This window comes from Myxine glutinosa, chromosome 3, assembly GCF_964187855.1.
Source record: "Myxine glutinosa chromosome 3, kmMyxGlut1.1, whole genome shotgun sequence".
Taxonomy (NCBI): Eukaryota; Metazoa; Chordata; class Myxini; order Myxiniformes; family Myxinidae; genus Myxine; species Myxine glutinosa.
This window is the reverse complement of record NC_136263.1, coordinates 65891935-65916349: the sequence shown is the minus strand read 5'-3', so window position 1 is coordinate 65916349 and position 24415 is coordinate 65891935. Positions and strand designations below refer to the sequence as shown.

The 24415-nt window shown below is 48.2% G+C and overlaps 1 protein-coding gene across 2 annotated transcripts in view; it reads left to right on the top strand.

The window, feature by feature from the left end:
• Positions 1 to 24415, top strand: part of LOC137424230 (thymus-specific serine protease-like) — a 134157-nt gene that overhangs the window by 2946 nt on the left and 106796 nt on the right. The window contains exons 1-2 of one of the 2 annotated variants that reach the window (XM_078774150.1): positions 14967 to 15173; positions 24282 to 24382. In XM_078774150.1, coding sequence (XP_078630276.1) covers positions 15110 to 15173; positions 24282 to 24382 — 165 coding nt within the window. In that variant the 5' untranslated portion in view covers positions 14967 to 15109. Of the gene's footprint in view, positions 1 to 14966; positions 15174 to 24281; positions 24383 to 24415 lie in introns of those variants that run through there. The other variant, XM_078774149.1, reaches the window with a different exon arrangement.

The following is a 24415-nucleotide window of genomic DNA, read 5'->3' as shown; positions in this document are numbered from 1 at the left end:
GGAAGAGCTAGAACACCGAATGGATTAGGATGCAACAGAACAAAAGAACAATAGAAAGAGGGGGAAAACACCAACAGCAAGGTTGAAGAACAAAATAGAGGGAGAGGGAGATGCAGGGCCGGCGCCAGACTATTTTGCGCCCTAGGCAAGGCCAGCTACTTGCATCCCCTCCCCCCCCCCCTAATTTTTTTTTTGCCAACTTCGATTATTAAAAAGATGTTTTGTAGAAAAAATAAAAAGCAGAAAACTTGAAACTGCTAAATTTATTTTAAATTGCAAGAATAAGTACCGTAAGATGCCAACAGCACCAATATTAAAGGCGCAAACTCCATAAATATGGCAGTGGCCCTGTTACCCCACGCTTTGGGGCAAATGGGCTTTCACTCAAAAAAATATGACACCACATGTGGTTTGCAATGCAAAATAAAGAAAGTGGTCCCTTTATGAGTGTGTGAATGGATATTACAGATAAACAAAACAGTTTTTGGTTTGAGCAATAAGTTTTAGATATGCAAAATCAAAATTTAAAATCATCAATCTTTGATTATCTTTCGCAAATACAAAATAAAATATTTTGGCACACAAATCATTTTGAACTAAAGGGCACTCGGTATAATGCAAACCTCAGCCATTGGCAACACAACATTCAAACCTTTTACTTCACACACCTTTAAGTATATATTAAAGCGCGGCGTTACGCGCGCTGCTTGCGAGCAAGGAGGAAGCGGACAAGCGGTAACTTATAAGCGTCTTTATTTCAGGAGCTCACTGTAACACTGGCCCGCTCCGGGCTGCGCACCCGGTGTATATCATGAGGCCACACCTACCCCTCGGGCGTGGCCACCGCCCACTTGGTGCGCGGAATGATGTCACCACGCCAGTGGGCTTTTGTGTCCGCCACACGCGCCCCCCCAGAATTCCTGCGCACCTGGAGGGCCAGTTTGCGGGGCAGACGAATGACCCGGCCGAAGCGCCCCCTGGCGATCGGCGGCGTCCGGGGTGCAGGGATGCCAGGTGGGATGCCCCTGGCTGCCCCTGGGATGGGTGCAGGACCGGGGGGCGGCGTGGCGGCGGGGCTGGGCGGTGCCGGGGGTCCGCCCGCAGGGGGGCAGCCCCGACGGGGGGGGTCGGGCCACTGGCGGTGGATGGTCCACGTCGAGGTGGGCCGGCTTGAGGCGGTCTACCGAAACACGGTCAGGAGTACCGCCGATGTCCAGGGTGAAGTGCTTCGCCCCGGTCTCCAGCACGCGGAAAGGCCCGTCGTACGGGGGCCGCAGTGGTGTCCGGTGGGCATCGTGGCAGACGAAGACGTACTCCGCCGTGCGAAGCTCCGGGGCGACGTGCATCGGTGGGTGCCCGTGGCATGCCGTTGGCACCGGGGCGAACCTCTGGGCGGTCTCTTGCAGAGCGGAGCGCTGCTGTGCCGCGGACCATGGTGCCGTGGAGTCGGGGAGCAACTCGCCCGGCACCCGCAGCGGTTGTCCGAAGACCAACTCCGCCGCGGATGCGCGCAGGTCCTCCTTGGGCGCCGTCCGGAGGCCCAGCAGGACCCAGGGGAGCCTGTCGACCCAGCCGCCGTCACGGAGGGTGGCACGGAGCGCGGCCTTCAATGAGTGGTGAAATCGCTCACACAGGCCATTAGCCTGGGGGTGGTAGGCCGTGGTTCGGTGCAGGCAGACCCCGAGCCCCTGCGCGACCGCCCCCCAGAGCTCCGAGGTGAACTGGGGGCCGCGGTCGGACGAGATGTCTGAGGGGGCACCGAACCGGGCGACCCAGGTGGCGATGAAAGCCTGCGCGACATCGGCCGCCATTGTCGACGCCAAGGGCACAGCCTCCGGCCACCGGGTGGTGCGGTCCACCATGGTGAGGACGTAGGTGAAACCCCGCGAGGGGGGCAGAGGTCCCACCAGGTCCACGTGGACGTGGTCAAACCGGCGTTCCGGCACCGTGAACGGGGCCAACGGGGCCTGGGTGTGCCGGTGCACCTTGGCGCGCTGGCACGCGAGGCACGTCCTGGCCCAGCCGCGGACGGCCTTCCGGAGGCCATGCCAGACGAACTTGTCGGCGATCAGCCTTTGGGAGGCCCTCGCGCCCGGGTGGGACAGGCCGTGGATGGCGTCAAACACCTGGCGCTGCCAGCCCGTGGGCACGATGGGGTGAGGACGCCCGAGGGAGACGTCGCACAAGAGGGCCGCGCCCGCGCCGTCGAACGGCACCTCGGTGACGCGGAGGCCCGTGACGGCGGTCCGCAAGGCCTGGACGTCGGGGTCAGCGGCCTGGTCCGCTGCCATCCGGGCATAGTCGATGCCGAGGTGGACTGCGTGGGCGACGGCCCGGGAAAGGCAATCCACCACAGGGTTGCCCTTCCCCGCGACGTGCTGGATGTCCGTCGTGTACTCGGACACGGCCGAGAGGTGATGCTGCTGCCGGGCCGACCACGGCTCGGTGACCTTGCCCATCGCGAAGATCAGCGGCTTGTGGTCGACGAAGGCAGTGAACGCACAGCCCTCGAGCAGATGGCGGAAGTGCCTGACCGCCAAGTGAAGCCCGAGCAACTCGCGGTCGAAGGTACTGTAACGGCGTTCGGGCGGGTGAAGCTGCCGGCTAAAGAACGCCAGTGGTTGCCAAGCTCCACGCACCCATTGCTCGTGCACCGCGCCCACCGCGTAGTCCGAGGCATCGGTGGTGAGGGCGATCGGTGCATCGGGCGCCGGGTGCGCGAGCATGGTGGCGTTAGCCAAGGCGAGCTTCGCGCCCGTGAACGCCGTGTCCATCTGCTCGGTCCAGGTAACGTCACCTTTGCCCGGCTTACCTCGGAGAGCTTCGTGCAGGGGGCGCAGGAGCTGGGCGATACGGGGCAGGAACCGATGGTAAAAGTTCACCATGCCCAGGAACTCCTGCAGCCCTCTGATCGTGCGGGGGCGCGGAAACCCCTTCACCGCCTCCACCTTGGCCGGCAGGGGGACGGCTCCGTGCCTGGTGACACGGTGCCCCAGAAAATCGATTATGGCGGCGCCGAACCGGCACTTTGCGGGGTTCACAATCAGGCCATGCTGGCCCAGGCGTTCGAAGAGCGTGCGGAGGTGGCGTAGGTGCTCTTCGCGGGACGCGCTGGCGACGAGGATATCGTCCAGGTAGACGTAGACAAAATCCAAGTCGCGCAGGATGCTGTCCATCAGTCGCTGGAACGCCTGAGCCACATTCTTCAGACCGAAGGGCATGCGCAGGAACTCGAAGAGTCCGAATGGCATGATGACCACCGTCTTCGGGACGTCCTCCGGCCTGACGGGGACCTGATGGTAGCCGCGTATGAGGTCCACCTTCGAGAAGAAGGACCTGCCCGCCAAACGGGCAGAAAAGTCCTGAATGTGGGGGACGGGGTAGCGGTCGGGAGTCGTGGCGTCATTGAGACGGCGATAGTCCCCGCACGGTCGCCATCCCCCGCCGGGCTTCGGCACGATGTGCAGCGGCGACGCCCAAGCGCTCTCTGAGCGCCGAACGATGCCGAGTCGCTCCAGGGTAGCGAACCCTGCTTTTGCCACCGCCAGCTTCGTCGGCTCGAGGCGGCGTGCCCGGGCGTAGACCGGTGGCCCGACGGTGGGGATGTGATGGGCCACCCCGTGCTTGACGGCCCCCGCCGAGAAGGTGGGCCGCGTGAGGGCCGGGAAGCCGGCAAGGAGGCGGGTGAATGCGTCCGCTGCCGGAAGCGTACAGACCAACGTGGCCGGAACCGAACCGTTCGGCAAGCCGCTTGGCAAGCTGCTCGTTGAGCTGGGCAACGCACAAGCGAGCGAGCTGAACGTCTCGGCCTGGACAAGACGTCTGCGCTTGACGTCGACCAGGAGCCCATTAGCGCACAGGAAGTCCGCGCCAAGCAGTGCCATGGGCACGTCGGCGGTGACGAACGTCCATCGGAAAACCTGCCCTCCGAACCGCAGAGAGAGGCAGCGTTTTCCGTACATACGGATGGGTGTCCCGTTCGCGGCAAGCAGCGCGGGGCCCCCACCCGCGGCGTGCTTGTCTGACGTGCCGGCGGGAACGACACTCACCTGCGCTCCCGTGTCGCACAGGTAACGGCGCCCGGAGAAGGTGTCCGTTATGAACAGCAGGCTGCTCAAACGGCCAGCGCTCATCGCCACTATTGAGCGCCGGCCCGGGCGTTTTCCGACCTGTTGAAGGAGCATGGCGGATGACACTGCCGAGCTTCGTGGCCGAACTTGGCGTGGAACCAGCACCAGGTGGTGGAGCTGGAGGAGTGCGGCTGGCTCTGCCAGGCCGGTGGAGTTGGCGGGTTTCCCCGCGGTGGCGGTTTTCGCCGCGGTGGTGGGCGGGGCGTGGCGGCGGTCACGAGGTGCGTATCAGCATGCTGCGTATGCTGTATAAGCTGATGCTGTGGAACAGCAGCATCAGCAGCATCAGCAGCATCAGCCTCGAGGGCCGTGACGGCCACGCCGACTCTCGCCCGCGTGTCCGAAGCGGCGGAGTACCTGTCCGCCTCGGCTGCCAATGCTCGGGGTTCCGTCAGCCCGGTCCCGGCCAACGCGAGGCGAACCTGCGCTGGAAGTTGGTGACGGAAAAGCGCCCGGAATAGAGAACCGGGGGCTTCGTCGCCCAACAGTGACAGCATATGGTCCATTCGGACCGACGGGCGCGTGTCACCGAGCTCGGGGAGATCCAGGAGGCGGTCGGCCCATGCGTCGTCCGTGAGGCCGAACGTGGCTAGGAGTAGCCGCTTGAGTGCCTCGTACTTGTGGCCGTCCGGTGGGTGGCGAAGGACGGACACAACTCGAGCGGCCGTGCCGGGCCCGAGGGAGGCGACGACGTGGCAATAGCGCGTGTCATCGCCGGTGAGGTGCCGAAGCCGAAATTGGGCTTCGGCCTGGACGAACCAGACTTCGGCCTGAGCCTCCCAAAATTCGGGAAGTTTGATGAGGTTGGCCATGGCAATGGCGTCGCGTGTGGAAGGATCGCTCCGGCAGATCCAACGTCGAGGGGGTCACCAGTAAAGCGCGGCGTTACGCGCGCTGCTTGCGAGCAAGGAGGAAGCGGACAAGCGGTAACTTATAAGCGTCTTTATTTCAGGAGCTCACTGTAACACTGGCCCGCTCCGGGCTGCGCGCCCGGTGTATATCATGAGGCCACGCCTACCCCTCGGGCGTGGCCACCGCCCACTTGGTGCGCGGAATGATGTCACCACGCCAGTGGGCTTTTGTGTCCGCCACAATATACCATTTAAGGATACTTGGCGTAACCAACCCGTCATGTCACCACAATATTTCGCTTACAGTCAGACAGAGAAACAAACAAAAAAACAGACAAACAGAGTTAAAAATGTCTCATAAAAGTTTCCATTTCAGACACATCAACATCGCACTTTGCGTGCCTTTTCCTTTGCAAATTTTGTCACAAATTCAACCAGATCAAGTGCTGATGCCTGGGCATGTTCAATTGATATAGTTGCCAAGCCAACTCGTCTCTTTTCCAACATTGTGGAGTGTATGTAAGTTTTTATAACTTTGAGCTTTGAGAAACTACGTTCACCACTTGCCACTGATACTGGAAGTGTGAGAAGGATCCTTAAAGCAACGGAAACATTAGGCACATTATCCAGGAGTTTTTGTTGTAGTATGAAGAGAAGTACTTCTTGTGGCAGCATAAACTTTGGAAGTCTTCGAGCTATTGCTACAAGTTCAGTAATGCGCCCCTCTGATGTCTGCGCCCTAGGCGGCTGCCTAGTTGGCCTAATGGTAGCGCCGGCCCTGGGGAGATGGAGACTTGGACAAACAAGAGATGTTGTGAGGAAAGAGGGGTAGGAGATGATGCACGGGGGGATAAGATGGATATGGAAGCAAACTCTCAGGAAGGAAAAACTGAAAATTTGGAAGGAGGTAGACTTGGGGGTGAGGGGAGGGAGGAGCGGTTGGGGTTTAATGGGGGTCGAAAAAATCATGGTTTTGGAAGGGAGGGATAATCTGAGATGGTGGTAACCAGCTGTTTGAAGACCTGGAGAGAAAATGAGATTGAAGAGAATGTGTAAGGTGTTTCCACAGGCAGGAAGAAAGAGGAACGACTGAGTGGAGGTGAGTAGTGATCCTGGATTTTGGGAGTTTCACCAGAAGGGGGTTGATGGTGGACCATGTACACCCTGTGGCAACGTTGTGGGTGGAAGGGGAGGGTGGGGAGGAGGGAGGGGGACGAAGCACAGAAAGGAGGCGATAAAAGACAGAGACCACCGACTTCTCTGCGATGGGGAAGTGAGAGGCCCATGGACTCAGCTTTATTGCAGGAGATCAATAATGATCTTGATTCCAATGATCTTGAAGGGCTTGGTCTTCAAAGTATCAATCTGAGCAAGGTATGAGGCAGGAGAGATTCTTGCAGATGTGACGCATTTGCGTACATTACAATGCTCTACGAACAAGCTGTCTTTGAGACATTCATTATGGAATTGATAGATAAATTTTTCAAATCAAAAAGTGCTGTTAGTTTGTTTGAGGAATGGAAGTGAAGTTCTACCGACTCCTCTCCGGCCTTGCTCCCCCAGCTCTGTCTGTGCTCTGTCCCCCAAATATTCCTTCAGGATGCACAAGATCTGCCAGAAACCCTCTTCTGGTGAAACTGCCAAAATCAAGACTCTCTGCTCACCTTCATTCTTTCGTTGGTCTTTTTTCCCATCTCTGGAACAAACGCCCACTCTCTCTTCAATCCCACTCCTCCCTCCAGGTCTTCAAAACAGCTGCTCACCACCATCTCTTATATTCCCCCATCCAAAACCTTGATCTTTTCTACCTCCGTTAATACACCCCAAATCCACCTCTTTCAATCTCCAACTTCATTCCTGAAATTCCTAGTAATGTCCACTTGTTCTATACCATGTACCTTAGGGTCCCGAGCCCACCACCCTAACCATTAGGCCACCACCAGGGTTCACAGGATGGCAGAGTTCACAGGAAACAGATTAGCTGAGCAAGCTTTAACTCCGAAGGCGTTCAGTTCAAATATGGCAGAGTTCATACACGCGGGGAGGGAGGAGGTTAAGGAGGAGGAGGGTGAGGATGCTGAAACTCACTTACCTCACGGATCCCGACCACAGCCTTCATTCCTGTTGAAATTCATTAGGCCACCACTCAATACTTACTACTTACCGATATGTCTTCTAATATTATCATCATTATCACACTATTTTGTTTAAATAATTGACACAATGGCATTTCGGCACTGAAGAGGTGGCCATATCGAAGACATCCAAACTCTTGTTAAATTCACGGTGATGAAGGCGTAAAATGCATGGAAAATCCAAAAATATATTGTTTTAATTCTTCCTAACACTTGTCTCATCCATCGTCGCATGAGAACTGTTTGGCGATGGGTGTCATTTGATCTGGGAGGAAAAACGAATGTACACAGTGTTGTTTGTAAGAAATCAGATCCGGACCACAGGGGTACAACAAACGGGCTAGAATAAGCATGGGCGCCATTTTGTTTCCATCGATCATTCATTGAATGAGCACACGGTAGTCGATATCTCATCGTTCTTTTTGAAATGATAGGATGCTGGGCCATTGAATGATCCTATTGATCAGAGAAAGGTTTCAAAATGTACAGATTCCCAACAGAAAATAAAATTTGTCTACTGAGATATGGAACCGACGACTTTGGGGTCGTTTCAGTGTCAGGTAAGTTTAGTCCCATGTGTGTACATTTATGTGTAGTGCTGCATTCGTATTGTAGTTGACAGTTGGATATAACTCATAACCAGACATAAATAAGAATGGAAACATCTATATATAGTTTATAACATATCAAGAACATCCGGGCAAAGTTGCGTATAAGTAAACACATCAGTTGTGTGTCTGTCGCACATAAGCTTGTTTATTCGAAATCGGTGTAAGTGTTGCAGTTAACATTGGTTAACAACATGCCATGGCCCATCATGACATGGAAATGAGAGATATAATGGGAATGGAAAATAATGAAGGATTACTCTATACGTGCTCATTCAGGTTTTCAGTGGCAGAATACTGTACTTGTATTAAAATAAATGAAGAGTTGGAAAAAATAACATCTTCACTTATGGCGTATCTCCATTTCAACGCAGCCCTCTTTATTCCTTCTTTGTTCTTTCTAAACCTCTTCTTTCCAGTTCCCTTTGATTGCAAAAAAAACTTTTCCCATACATACCTTCTCAAGGGGCTGGCAGTATGGCCTACAGGTCCATATATTCGTCTTTTGGCTGTTTAGCCTGATGTTGAATGCTGACCCAGCTACAAACCGTCACCATGGTGTTTATCAGTTATGGTGATTCATCAATGTGTGTTCCATCCCTCACATGGACGTTAAACCCAACAAGCTGCAAGGCCAGGCTAGGTCCCAAATGCATGTCAATCAACGCGACTCCAGGAGGCACGTTCTAAGCCTCACCAAAGCTGCCATGCACGGCTCGGTTCTCACTCCCATCAAAGTCGTTGTACTTGGCGTGGTCCTTGATCCCACATAAACTCGGTCTCTCTCGTCCTCAATGGGTGGGATTTTGCAAGAGGCAACACTGGGTCAACAAATCTCATCAAGCTGCAGGGCCAGGCCACGTTACAAACACATGTCGATTGGCGTGATACTGTGCGCCTCGTGTGTATCTCATCCCATCGAAGCTGACGTGATTGGCTCGGTCTTCACTGCTCTCGAAACGGATGTTTTTGACGAGTCCCTCAGGCCTCTCTGTCCCAGGCGAGAGGGAGGTGGGAAATCACGCTGCCTCCCCCTCTTCACTATAGTGTGTGTGTGTGTGTGTGTGTGTGTGTGTGTGTGTGTGTGTGTGTGTGTGTGTGTGTGTGTGTGTGTGTGTGTGTTAGAGAGAGAGAGAGAGACTTGACTTTACACCACATGTAAAGTTTTGACTTTTTCAACATATTTCAACATACAGCTATTTGATCTTCATTTCAACAATATTGATAGATAAAGGTGTTAAAATATAACAAATATCATGAAACATTTACATTTTGTAGTCCATTGTATAATTAAAATAAACATAAATGCAAATTTCGCATGTGGAAAAAGTAAGTACACCCCTACATTTATCACTACTTCAAATACCTAAAATTAGAATCAGGTGCACCAGCTCAGGTGCAAATGATAAGAACATCGTTAGAGAGAATCTTGGAGGACCCTGTCTTATTTAAACTCAGACATTTAGTTTGGTTTGCTATTTGTTGTTGAAGTGTGCGGCGTCACCATGCCGAGATCAAAAGAGCTCTCTGAGACTTCAGAAAAAGGTTATAGATGCCTACGAGTCTGGGAAGGGATTTAAAAAGATCTCCAAACAATTTGAAATCAATCATTCGACTGTCCCGAAGATCATCTACAAGTGGAGAAGATTCCAAACAACTGCCAACTTGTTCAGGCCAGGCCGCCCCAGCAAGTTCAGCCAGAGAACAGACCGCAAGATGCTGAAAGAAGTCTCTAAGAACCCCAGAATGTCATCACGGCACCTACAGGTAGCTCTTGCCACTGTTTTTGTCAAAGTGCATGAGTCTACCATTAGAAAGAGGCTGCACAAATTTGATCGACATGGGAGCTGTGCCAGGAGGAAACCTTTGCTGTCCAGAAAGAACATCAGGGCAAGCCTAAAGTTTGCCAATGAACACCTAGGCAAAGACCAGCACTTCTGGAACAATGTGCTCTGGACAGATGAGTCAAAGGTAGAGCTATTTGGCCACAGTACCAGAAGACATGTTTGGCGAAAACCAAAGACAGCATTTGACCACAAGAACCTGATACCAACTCTAAAGCATGGTGGTGGAAATATTATGGTTTGGGGCAGCTTTGCTGCATCAGGGCCTGGGCAGCTCACCATCATAGAATCCACGATGAATTCTTCAATGTACCAGAGGGTGCTTGAGGATAATGTGAGGCCATTTGTCGGAGAAGTTGAAGCTCATCCGAAGGTGGACCTTGCAACATGCCAATGACCCTAAACATACCAGTAAATCCACCAAGGAATGCCTGAAAAGAAAGAAATGGAGGGTTCTGGAATGGCCAAGTCAAAGACCGGATCTAAATCCCATCGTGATGTTGTGGGGGGATTTGAAACGAGCTGTGCAGGCAAGAAATCCCTCAAACATCGCACAGCTGAAATAATTCTGCATGGAGGAGTGGGCAAAAATTTCTCCCAGTCGATGTCAGAGACTGGTAGACAGTTATAAGAAACACCTACTTGAGGTTGTTTCTGCCAAAGGGGGAAATATCACCTATTAGAGCCAAGGGTGTACTTACTTTTTCCACATGCGAAATTTGCATTTATGTTTATTTAAATCATACAATGGACTTCAAAATGTAAATGTTTCATGATATTTGTTATATTATATTACCTTTGTCTATCAATATTGTTGAAATGAAGATCAAATAACTGTATGTTGAAATATGTTGAAAAAGTCAAAACTTTACATGGGGTGTACTTACTTTTTCACGTGACTGTATAAGTCCAGCATACATTGTATCCCATAAAGGCTCAGAGGGGGGACCGGGAGGCAAGAGTCCTTTCCACCGGGTAACCCCAGCTAGAGGTGGGTCCCCAAGAAGTAGTTTCACACAAGGCCTATAAATGCTCTTGCTGCTCATTGCATGGAAGGGGGGATGACCCTGTACTCATGGGGGACAGATCATTTGGGGTAAAAGACACAATTAATTTTGGAACTGTGGGCTCAACCTCTGCGTCCTGGGTCCAATGTAGGCCTAGCTGGTGGCCTCTTTGGATCACCACGCTTAGTATGTTCCCGATTAACCTCCTGGACCGAACACCTGTTAGGTCCGCCAGCTCGTTCGCAGGTATCCATCCATGTCCAGAGTCATGCCGGAGATGACACACTTTTAAAATGTTGGCCACAATAAAATGTTGGCAGAAATCGCGACTCCTCGGGATATCGGGGAAAAGTGGATTGAAAAATAAAGGCTCATGCGCAAACATGTTAATGCCATACGAGTCTGTTTGACGACTTATCGAAATGCCCTGCCAGGCATTCAAGAGGCTCTGATAAAAGACTGGAAGCAGAGATGCATCAACGTGTTGTAGGTTGGTCAAAAACAGTTCCTGACCGTAACCGAGCCTCCCAGCTCGTTGAAGAATAGAGCAGGCCAAGGGCTTGCCTGGTGAGTGTTCTGCATAAAGCTAGTGTTGGATGGAGCGGAGCCGGAAGGCCAACAGGTGGCATTTCATGTCAACAAGACCATGACCACCCTCGGCCGAGGGACAACATATGGTGCTGGGTCGAAGCCAGTGGTAGCCTCCCCAAAAAAAATCCACCAGTTTTCTCTGAATAGCTTGAAGCAAAACCTCTGGTGGTTGCAGGCAGATGAAACGGTGCCACAAAAGGGTAGTGACGAGGTTGTTGACAACCAGCACACGACCTTTATAGGAAAGGTGGGGTAGAGCTCTTTTCCATCGGCTCAAACGCTTAGCCATCTGGTCAATGATCCTCTCCCAATTGTTTTGGACATACTGAGGAGGACCGAGGAAGACGCCCAAATACTTGATGCCATCGCTTGCCCACACTAGCTCTGCAGGAAGAAGGGGTGGTGGTAATAAGGGTGGCACAGGTAAGTCATTGTTGGGAAAAGGGAACGATAGAGCCTTGCTTTTCCCCCAATTGCATCTTAATGATGAGGCAAGGTTGAAGTCCAACAAACACTTTGCCAAGGCGTCACTGTCACATTTTCTTTTTATGATGACACAGGTCGTCGGCATAAGCAGACAGGGTCAAAGGTGGGTGTCCTGGAGAAAGAACAAGTCCAGGGATATCTTTTCTGAGAGCGATTAAGAGAGGTTCCAAGGCGAGGGCAAATAATAGACCTGAAAGTGGACAACCTTGCCTTACCCCTCTCTGAACCTTTATGGGTGGGCAAAATTCGTTGTTAACTTTGATCAAGCTGGAGATGTTTGAATATAACAAAGATATGTAGGCTCTAAAATTAGCACCGAGCCTGCAAGCTTGTAACACATGACACAAAAACTTATGATCAATGCTATCAAAGGCCTTTGCAAGGTCAAGAAACACCAATCCAAAATCCTCTTTGACACATTTACCGGTTAACAAATCTCTGATTAGGAATATGTTGTCGTAGATGGATCTGCCATGGATGCTGCAACTTTGATCAGGTGACACCAGATCACCAATAACTGTCTTCAACCGGTTCGCAAGGACCTTGGAAAACAGTTTGTAATCCGTGCACAACAAAGAGATCGGACGCCAGTTTGACAGGTGTCGGAGATCGCCAGTATTGGGTAGCAGGCAGAGTACTGCTCTTCTAAAACGCAGCGGTAATTCTCTGGATAAAAGAGACGCATCCAGAACGTTGAGCAGCTCTGGGCCCAAAATGTCCCAGAATGCCAAAAAAAATTCGGCGGGTAGGCCATCGATGCCTGGGGCCTTTCCCGACTCCATCTCAGCAAGTGCACCGGTTAATTCTGGGAGGGTAATTGGAGCATCCAGTTCCAAACGTTGGGCCTCAGTCACAGGAGGAAGATGAGAGGTCAAAACATTCATCGTTTCATGAGAAACCGTTTTGGCTTTGAAAAGTTCAGAAAAGAAATCGATTATATTTAATCTTATATCACTTGGATTAGTGAGGATGTTCCCCCCTGGGTCCAAAACCGAAGATATAAGTCGTGCTGGTTTCTCTACAGTTTCTAGATGAAAAAAAGACTTAGTTGGGGTATCTGAAACCTTGATATTCTGTATTCTTAGCCTAACCTGTGTGACCGCTGCTTTTTCATGGATCAAATCCCTTAATTGGGCCTTCTTCTCGAGTAGCAACCGATAGTTCACTGCGTTGCTCTCATTGGCCAGCTTGCCCTCTAACCTTAAGATATCTGCTTCTAAGCAAGCCATCGTGATATGTTTTACATTGGTACAGTGTGAATTAAATTGTTGGTAAAATACTCGAATCTGGGCCTTTAGGTTGTCCCACCATAGACTAATTGAGGAGAAAGAAGATTTTTTTGAGCTCATTTCAGTCCAGAAATCACGAAAGGAATCTGTAAATAAACGATCTTCTAACAGTTTAATGTTAAACTTCCAGTAACTATTTTTGCATGTGGGTCGAGGAAAAGAAAGATCTAAGGTTGCCATATGGTAGTCTGAAAACAATGAAAGAAAACAACCTGAAGAGATCGCGACGTTCCTAAAGGGTACATTAATGTACCAGCGGTCGAGTCTAGCCGACGACACCCGACCATTGGCACATCGACACCAGGTATACTGGGCTACGTTGGGGTGATGCAATCGCCAAACATCAAGTCGACCGGCCGTCTTAAAGAAACGGGATAGATCCGCATGGGACTCGGGGTGAGGTTCTGCAGAATTTCTGTCCTTCGAAGGATCAAAGGTGCAATTAAAGTCACCACCGATGCACACACATTGGTCAAGATCAACTGATTTCAGGTGATTTATCATGGAGGTGAAAAAAGACTTTCGATCCCTGCTCTCACTGGGTGCGTACACATTGAAAATGGTGCAGCGGAAGTTTTGATGTACAAGCTGAAGGGAAATAAGCCAGCCTTTTATGACTTCATGAAAATAGCAAGACTCGAAAGCTAGACCTGGCTTTAGAAAAAAACCAACCCCAGCAGATGAGGCTGACAGATTGCTAAAATAGCATTGTCCTTTAAAAGTTTGGCACCAGTCATGGTCCACGTTAGGTGTGATGTGGGTCTCTTGCAGTAAAATAACATTTGCCTTTTTACGATCAAACAAGTTTTTAACTTGGGCCTGATGGAGGTGACTTGCACCCCCACCATTCATATTTAAGGTCGCAAAGGAAATATTTTGCATTCCGTGTTAATGAAATTGACCTGTGCTTGGGAACACTCTGTACCTGCTCGAGTAACAAACTTTCTTAATCTGTGGAATTGGGATCGTCAGGTCAAAATCCTCATGTACTTTGATTATTGACTTTGCGGTGCAAATGAATGCTGCCAAGTCAGGGAAATAGTCTTTAATTACGATGTCACGGTGACGATACGTTTCGTTAAAGGGGCTGTCACACCTTGACGATTTAGCCAGCGTATGCCGACGTATCAAAATTTATCTAAAACGCTGGCGTTCGCTGAACTATCGATGTTTTTTTCCAGTTTTGGGCATATAATAGCGTATTCATAACGAGTTGGACGTATGCATAACGTATTAGTAACGTACACAGAACGTTTCGATAACTTATAGATAACTTATACCAACGAATGCTTAGCGTGTTGTCGGCGTTCACAACTTTTGCCCAACGATAGTCTAACTTATGCATAGCGCGCGGCAGCATATCGCCGACGATCACGTGGCGTAGCCTATTAAAAGGCTGGCGCTCGACGATTCAAATCATAACCGCACTAGACATCGAAGTGTCAACAAAAAAGAACATTTTTTATTTGTTGAATTGTACATGTATATTGCAAAGTGCATAATTGAAAAAAAAGCTTTTTATACGATGTTCATTTAAAGAGGATTCTTACTGTCTCTGAGGTCCTTTATTGCCTGAACAATGCAGTAATACAAATATCTAAATCATCCTATCTTGCCACGGAACTGCGCCAGCTGGGGAGTTAACCCAGTGCTTGAGGAGATTCCTCTGTTTCTTTCCGTCCTTGGAGGCAGTGTTGGGGCCAGTTGCTGTCTGTGTATCCTCCAAGTGTTGTCCCTCTCGCCATGCTCCTGGAACAAGGTCGCGGTTCTCATTCTCCGCCCGGTCAAGCTGCTGGTTCTGTAGTCCTGGGTACCTGGAATTTGAATTTGATTTTATTTACTTATAAAGCGCACCTATAATAAAAACATATATTCTAATGCGCTGTACAATAAAAAGTAATATAATGATACATATAACATTTAAGGTAAATCATATAATGTTTGTAAGCATAGGCTAAAAGTTAAATTGCATTGTATACTGTATAATATATGCTATGTAAACATGAATTACCTGGTCCTCATGAGGTTGTGCAGGATCAAGCATGCTTTGACAATGAGCTTGACAGTGGAGGGGTGATGCTGCATGCTGCATGGATGCTGCTCGTCCTCATTACGGAGTTCCACCATGAGCTGGTCATACATGCCAAACTGCCGTCGCCTCCCGATCCATGGTCTCACCCAGTTCCTTCTCCGTTCACCTCTTCTTCTCCTGGCTCTATTGGCACGCAACTGGTACAGTGTCAAATCGATGAGGTCATGTTGATGTTGGAGGACAGCTAGTAGGTATTCTCGTCTCAGCCTTGCCGGATCCTCCATCTCTCGGATGACATGGACATCTGCGCACCATGGAGTCTGGATCACTGACGGGTTCCTCCTGTGAACCCCATTTATACCAATTCCCCTAAACGCTGCCAATACGCCATTATATGGTAGCTGTAAGTTAGAAACACGTTCAGTAAGTTCTGTGGTTGTCCGGAAGACGTCAAATACGTCTACATACGTCAATATGCGTTGGAGATACGTTACACATAGGTTCAAAGCACGTTACCCATAGGTTAGAAATAAGTTTTGGGTACGCTAGATATTATCTCGACGTATTTCGACTTACAAGTAACGTGTGTTGACATGTGTCAACGATCGCCTAACGTGCCTACAACGTATGGCCAGCATATGCGGAACGTGTGAGACATACGCTGGCATACGTCGAGAAATTTTGTGCAACTACGACGTATGCCAGCGTGCTTCAGCGTGCTCTTAACGTATACAAAACTTACCCATAACGTATTCGACGTGTGCCAGCGTATTCGCCAAATTTTTCATATGTCGGCATACGCTGGCTAAAACGTCAAGGTGTGACAGCCCGAGTTGAGGGGATACCTGTGAGTGACCTGTCACCGATTGTGACAGCTCGGTTGCCTCAATGTCATCCTCAGACTCAGACACATCAGATAACATGTCGTCAGGTTCTGGGGGTATTACCTGCTGTCCCGCGATCCTATCCGGTGGCACCTTCACAAGTTTCCCAAGGTGTTCCCGTGAGCACTCGTTAACACTGGTGGATATTTTTTGTATCTGGGATTGGAGCTTCGGTTTGAGATCCCAGCAAACTTAGATTTACTGGCCCCGTTTGTAAAGTGGGAACGTTTATTGAATCCTTAGTCTGCTCGGTATTTAAAGGGGAACAAGCGGAAAACCATTCCCCAGCTCGGAACTGGTAGTAATTTTACTGGAGGTTTCGCACTCGGAAACTTCCAGGTGAGAGGTACAAATTATATTTTTAGGCTCATTTACATAATGAGACTCGTTAGTATCGTTGGCAACGGTATTCATATACTCAGTTAGTGAGGGAATGTCGGAGGGACACTCGAACACTTGTGCACCGGGAATGGTGCCGCCCATGACTGCCTTCTTTGCAGCACCAGCGAAATTGCTTAGCACTGGTGCTCTTCGCTTTTTAGAATACACTATGGATTCTTCATTCATGGGTTCGGGAAAGGGGGCAATGCTAGTTGTGTCAGTCACATCGGTGGGTGTCATCACATTGGAATCGGAGAGCACCGGTGTGTCAGACAACTCAGTCGGGGTGTCAAAAGGTACGGTCGGGATGTCAGAAGGTACGGTCCGGGTGTCAGAAGGTACGGTCGGGGGGTCAGAAGGTACGGTCGGGATGTCAGAAGGTACGGTCGGGGTGTCAGAAGGTACGGTCGGGGTATCAGAAGGTATGGTCGGGGTGTCCGAAGGTGCGGTCGGGGTGTCAGAGCGTACGGTCCGGGTGACAGAAGGTACGGTAGGGGTGACGGGAGATACGGTCCGGGTGTCAGAGAGCACGGTCTGGGTGTCAGAAGGCGCGGTGGAAGGATTGGCATTTTTACAATCTCTTTCGTTATGTCCCGATTCACCACACTTTGGACAAGAGGTCTTAGGACAAAACCTTTTAACGTGTCCGAATTCTCCACAATTAAAGCATGTTAAGGAGGCTGAGGAAGCATACATGTGGTATTCCCGATCGTCCAATGATACTTTGAAGGATATATTTAAACCCGTATTGGCTCCGCGATCCGGTAGAATCATGTACACTTGCCTCCTAAAGCTCATTACGTGTTTGACACGATCGCTGCAACACCCGAGTGGAATCATTGAGATTCGTGAAACAATTTTGCCACAACGAGACAGAACGAATAGGACTTTCTCGCCTGGCATGAACGGTGGAACGTTGGATATTGTTATCTTGGTCGCCGGCGTATCCATAGGGGATACCGTAATATAATGACCCCCTTTTATGGTTAGACCGGTACGAACGACGTCATGAACGAACTTTTCTTCTGACACGAAGACGACAAATTTCTGGTTCATTCGTGATTCCGCTCAAACATTACCGTCTCCTATGATGGATCCCACGGCAAGGATAATGTCCTCAATAGGAGCTCCTTCAGGCGGAACACATGGGAATGCATGCTTACGTGTTAAATTTTCGAACGCCTCGTAACGAGAGCGTGTATTCGCCATACCAGCGAATTTCCCCCCCCCCCCCCCTCCCCCCACTTGTCCGAACCGGACAAGAAGGTATCAAACCTAAATAATCGAACTAAAGTAAATAATAAACGCACATTATAAGCACAAAAATGGCTTACAAAGTACCGTCAAAGCCAGTAGGCCGCACCCCAAAATGGGCCCGCTCTCAATCCTCTCTCTCTCGAAGACAAAGGTGTGGAACGGATGAAAACAAAATGCCAAAGCACACAGGATGGAAAAGCAGAGGGAGGGGGGGGGGGGCAGGGGAGGGCAGGAGAGGAGGAAATCTCACAACGGACTCACCACAACACAGAGCAGTTGCTCACAGCCGCCTTGACGCCACGCTCAACACAAAACGGCCTGCAGGGGGCGAGAGAGAGAGAGAGAGAGAGAGAGAGAGAGAGAATGTGTGTGTGTGTGTGTGTGTGTGTGTGTGTGAGAGAGAGAGAGATAGTGTGTGTGTGTGTCTGTTTGTGTGTGTGTGTGTGTGTGTGTGTTTGAGAGAGAGAGAATGTGTGTGTGTGTTTTTTTTTAAAGAAAGAGAAGAGAGAGAGAGAGAGAGAGAGAGAGAGAGAGAGAGAGAGAGAGAAAGAGAAAGAGAAAGAGAAAGAGTAAGAGTAAGTGTGTGTGTGTGTGTAAGAAAGAGAGATAGAAAGAGAGAGAGAGAGTGTGTGTGTGTCAACCAGCCAAAAGGCAGGGGATATCCTATATCAGATCCTTCGTTATTATAGTTAATATTGTCGTGTTCCTGGCGATTAAAATCTTTACCAGGAAAAAGATTAGCCGAGCAAGCTTTAACTCCGAAGGTGTTTAGTTCAAATATGGCAGTGTTCATACATGCCTGGAGGGAGGAGGGTAAGGAGGAGGAGGGTGAGGATGAGGAGGGTGAGGATGCTGAAACTCACTTACCTCATGGATCCCGACGGCAGCCTTCAATCCTGTGGAAATTAACTCAAGCGGGAATGGGTTTAAAATGTAAAAATAAAATAACTGGTTTATTTAACGGAACCCGATAACAAGGAAATGCGCCAGTTACTAAATAATGTTCCTAAAATGGAGCGCTCCTACACCAGACTTGCACACAGACACAGGAAGGAATAAACTGGAAAAATAATGGTGTGGGATTATCGTGCACTTAGCTGCAAGCGACTTGAACCTTGTCCAAAATCGTCCAGGCCCCCCGTCCCCACGCGGGGAGAAGGCCGCAGTCTACTCGGTTCCATGCGCCGCTAGGCCTCACCGGTGTCTCGCCCAACCCGGCCTCGTCACGCTCCAGGGACAAGCAGCGCTCATCCACCCGTCGTTTCTGACTGGAAAAACTGCCGCTCTCCGTCTATAAAACTTAGAACGTCTCCCGGTGGCGTCTCCGATCGCTGCCTGGGGCCCGCTGTCCTGGTATCGTTTTCTTGCGAGGTCCGAAATGTGGGCCGCCTGTCGGCCTTTTACCGCCCGTCGTCCGACGTCATCGATCCTCCCTTCCAATCAGTCTGGCGCCTCTCGACCTCTAGAATGTTCTTCTGGCGTCAGTCCCTCACCATTGGCCAAGCGCTTTGCGTTCTCCTTCTTCGCGTTCTCGGCACTCTGCTTCCCCCTCGGCCTTCCTTCCACCAATCAGCGGCCAGCTTCTTGCCCCTGGCTTGACCAATCACGAGTCCTTCCCTACTCTGCTAATCGGCGGCCTTCGTCCTACCTCGTGTCTTCCTATTGGTGGTGTCTTGTCCAATCGCTGCCCCTCTGGGTGTGTCCATTGCCTGTCTGCTCGATGTTCCATCACCATGCCGGCGCAATGCATGGGTGCGGAATTTAATTAGTATGTGTGTATGTAGCTATTGGGCCTTTCCTGCTCTACATATCTAGTGCATTGCCATACGGGACAAAGGATAGATCACCAGGTCTCACACACAGGGGAATTAGCATAATCCCTACTCTATTTAACACAAGGCCATCCTCGTAGGATACACTTCCGCGAACAAACCGCCTAAACAAACTTATTACATGTGGGGTTCCTTATCACGACAATCGGAACATGATAACTGCACAGATCTACCTGATATATATACCACTCCACCCCAAAATTCATAACAATATTGACTGACAATTGGTCTTAACAGAATAAATGAAAGTTGAATACATTTGAGAGAAGATAAGATGTGTGTGGGGGGTTTAAAAGAAAGAATTTTAAACTTCATTTCCTTATACCCTCTCGTGCGACGTTGTGGACGTTACATTGGGGATAAATAAAGTTTTCCTAAATTCATGGAATGAGTGGTCCTGCATTAGTGAAACCCATCACATATTCGTCCTTTTGTATTTTTCTTTCGGCCGGTGTGACACATTCCTAACCAGGCATAGGTGGGTTGACTTTTCTGATGCCTTTGGAAGAGAAATTATATTTTCCACTCTAAATTTTTTGAAAAATGAAAAACGATTACAATCCCTCTTGTACATTTTTCCCTCAAAGTTCGACATAAATAATTTACTCACTGATCTGTTGATTATTATAGCCATGTGTTGTCAATATTTACCTTTACGAGGAATGTCTAGCTCTGTCCAACTGGTTAAGTATTTTCGATAACAGCTAGTTACTGTTGACGATGTTTTTGGGTGTGTGTGTGTGTGTGTGTGAGTGTGTTTGTGTGGGTGCGTGTGTGTATGTGTGTGTATGTGTGTGTGTGTGTGTGTGTGTGTGTGTGTGTGTGTGTGTGTGTGTGTGTGTGTGTGCGCGCGTGCTCTAATAAGGCTCTTTATTGTGAATGGACCTTTATTTTCGGTCTGTTTCTTATTAAGCTTTCTTTTGTATGGGTCTGGATGGTTTGTTTAGTTCTTTGTTTTGTACAGCTTTTGTACATTTCCATGTTTTTTTCTGGGTTTTCGTTTTTTTAAATATGTTTTTAATTTTTGTCTTCTTGTCAACTGGACATACATGTATTGCATCTCCTCTCTCTGCTGGGGAACATGGGTCGTACTTTATGATAGAGCACATGCTTGTCATGATGATGACACGGACAGCATGGACTCAAAATAAGAAAACTGCCTCTGGGGCTAGTTTTGCAGTCCATGATGATAGTTTGTAATTTTATTTATTTATTAACAGTCATGTTGCTTGTAATATATTGTCAAAGTGAATAATTTTTTTTGCTGTTATGTCCTGATGGGATTCTAATTCCTCCAGTATGTGGATGTCAGCAATGTTCCATGCACTGTACACAAACTAAATGTGCATATTACAAGCGAGGAACTCTTGGTATGGTATTAGGATGGCTGCCCTTGGAAAACTGTTGAATCACTAGGGCATGTGCTTGTGGGAAAATGAATTTTACTCGTACAAATGAAGAAATTGTTTGGTTTTCTGTGTGTGATTTTGAACCTAAATAAGTACATGGTGAGTAAATACTGTTGTTGATGTGTGAATTTTGTTTAAATTGCAAACTGGCTTACAATGTATGAGGACTGCACATCTCATCAAGGCCTGAACACTTTATCCACATGCTTTTCTATTACTTCGGTCATATCAGCCAATCGGCCCAGATGCACCAAGCTGGATTGAGGGCCTATTTGCACCTTTACCTAGCTTGATTTTCTTCGTCCGAGGTCGAACGAGCACTCCAGATTCCTCCACCCACTGAGCCACTCAATGGTGACTTAGAGCAGTTGATTGTGCTCAATGGGGGTGGGGTTTGTCCATGAACGCTAATGTCTCGCCATGTCTATCCTTTGTAGGGCTCATGAGCCCATACGGCTTATTGATTGTGGTGAGCAACTCGAAAAATTCAAAAGAGACCCAGTTCATTTGTGTATTCAAGGAAGAGTCGAGGGTGTACTGTGAGCATGCAAACATTTTATATACAAACTTGTTCACTGATGCCGAAATATGCGTCTCGTGTTTCGTATGTACGGAAAACTACAGGCAGTTCCTGGTTTACCAACAACCGGTTTGCGACCATCCGTTCTTACGAACATGATACTTTATAATCATGTTTCCGTCTTTCGAACGTTCGATCCATTCATACGAATGGCTTTTTGAACATACCCATGAGCTCAGTGCTAAATGCAGGAAATCGAACCTAGAGTGTTAATTATCCAGTCACACCATAATTATACCTCATTCACATGGGCTAACACTCTTCTGCCATTTCACACGTCATCCTCTCCACGGGTTTCCTTGCCACACAACATAAAGCATTCTCCCCACGGGGTTCTTTACCTGCACAAGAGACACCGATGCTCACTCTGCTTCACCATAAACCACTCCAGCTTGTTATCCCTCATCATCCCTTATACTACACACATTCAATGTACCCAAATGTATTCATTTTTTATTTTAAAAGTACATTTAATAACATTTTAATGTAAATAAAATAGGGTTTTTTGAACATATAGGAAATCGGAAGCTCAAATGTGAGAAAACAAACAATGCATGGGCAGCACGCTGAACAGCGGAATGCAGGGATTCATTGATGTCCCATGATGCATCTGGCGTTTTTGGCTGCATCATACTGTACTGTACAGTATTTGTACACGTTGACATCCCCCAGCTGTTTTGCTGGTGTCGATTGATTGCCCAAAACAGATTTGCATGTACATGTTTTTAGGCTTTATTATTATTAGGCTTCCAGTGAGGATCCCACTGGAAGCCTATTGTTCTTGTAAGGATTATTATTATTCTCATACATTTTGTGGAGACGATTCTGAGAAAACCGTTATAGCTTGCTCAATGAAACTTTAGCTCGTTATAGATGGCTCGTTAGAGATACCAATGTAACTTAGTGCATCATGAATTTTGTTTTTGCAGTTTTGACCTATATTGGCTGCCATTGCCTATGATATAAACTTTAAACATCTTCTTTTGCAGAACCGCTGAACGGATCAATGTAAAATTTTACAAATATGATCACCTCGCCATGGGGATAAAATTTAGCGAAAGAAGTAGTCATCAGTCATGTGGTTTGGCAGCCATATTGGATTTAAAAAAAACTTTAAACATCTACTTCCCCGAAACCGCTTATCTGATCTATACAAAATTTTAAACACATGTTTACATTGCGATGGGGGAAAATATTTGCAAACTATGACATCATCAGTCATGTGGTTTGACCTTCATCTTGAATTTAAGCAAAAAAAAAAAAAAAATCCCCCAGAGTACCTCTTAATGGATTAATGTAAAATGTCATACATATAATCAACTACTGATGTAGGAAAAATATTTGTAAACTATGACGTCATCAGTCGCGTGCTATGGCGGCCATCTTGGATTTAAGGGAAACCATTAAACATCTTTTTTTTCCAGAACTGCTGAATGGATCAATGTGAAATTTTGTATGGATGATTAACTCCCTATTAGGAACAACGTTTCTGAACTGTGGCATAATCAGTCACGTAGTATGGCGGCCATCTTGGATTTAAGGGAAAATAGATTGAAAATCCATATCTCCAGAACCACTGAATGGATCAATCCGAAACTTCATACGTATGATTGACTAAACATGAGGATTTTTTTTTTTGCAAACGATGGCATCATCAGTCACATGGTATGAGGTTGTCTTGGATTTAAGGGGAAAAAATTGAAAATCTATATCTCCATAACCACTTAACCGATCCAAACCAAAATTTACAGATATGATCGACTACCCATGAGGAAAATTTGTTGAAAATGATGATGTCATCAGTGACATGGTATGGCGGCCATTTTGCCTCGTAGCCTATCATCACTGCTTGCAGTTGTAGTTATTATTATTACTATATTACAGTATGTATTTATTGCATCACTTTATTCATTTTTTTTTAGGTGCATGTAATAACGTGTTTATGTTATAAATAGGGTTTCATTTGCGTTTGGGAGCCAATTAATCACTTATTACGTGTATTTAAAGGGGATGTATTGTTCCTGTTTACGAACGTCAGGCATACGAACAAATTTTCAAGAACACATTGTGCTTGGAAACCGGGGGACTGCTTGTATTCCTTAACAGGCTGCTAAGAACACCACAGTAGATGGACTAGGAGAAGCACAGGCCAGAAATACCAGCTACGGCTGGTATTTGCGCAGGCCCATGCAGGCACTGTGATGCTCTTTATAGAGTAAACGGCTCTGCAACCCGGCTGGGGTGGATGGGGTGAGGGTAGAGGGTTGGTGAGGGGGGATGGGTGGAGAGGAGGAGTGCGAGAGCACGCCACACCAATGGGTTGCCCTGTTCTTGAACAGGAGAGAGGTGGAAGAAGCGATTTAAGCAGGTCCTGCAGCTTGGCTCAACGTGCCGCACATACTGGATTTGATTCACACTACGCTCTAACGTGACCTTTGGACAACCGGACTGGTGCCTCCACCGTGGAAATGCAGCCCTTATATGGGCACCCAAGATGTCCCACCTTGTGACGTCACCCAACCCTGTCTGTCCTGCACCAATTGGTGGTTTGGCCTAAAGTCATTGGCAAATTCCTCCCTTGAGCATCACGACTTTCTGAATGTTCGAGGCTCAGGCCTTGGCGCCAAAACGAATGCCTCTTTGGCATTGCAAGGACCGATTCCTCCATAAAGCACATCTAGGACTGATTACAAAGGATAGAGGGTTTCAAGGGAGAAGCGGTTTTTGACCCAAATATTAGGAAGTGAAGACGACAACTTGTTATACAAATATTGATGTATAATCCTTTATCACAACTACATTTCCTCACTATTGTGCTAATAAATTTACTAAGGGAATAACTATTTCTAAGTTATACAATCTTAACCCCGAGAAGCCATTTCCATATCAATACCTTTTTCATTTTTGACATTTTCCTTTTTTTAATAGTAATTCTAAATTTTATATGTCTTCCCATTTCTTTTAGAACTGCTGATAAGAGGTAATTCTTATCGTGATATACAACCACAAGCTATACAACAACCACTGGATCACTTTGACTTCAACTGTGACAAGACAATTCCACAGGTGTGGTGTCCAATCAAGCTTGTTTTTATCCCA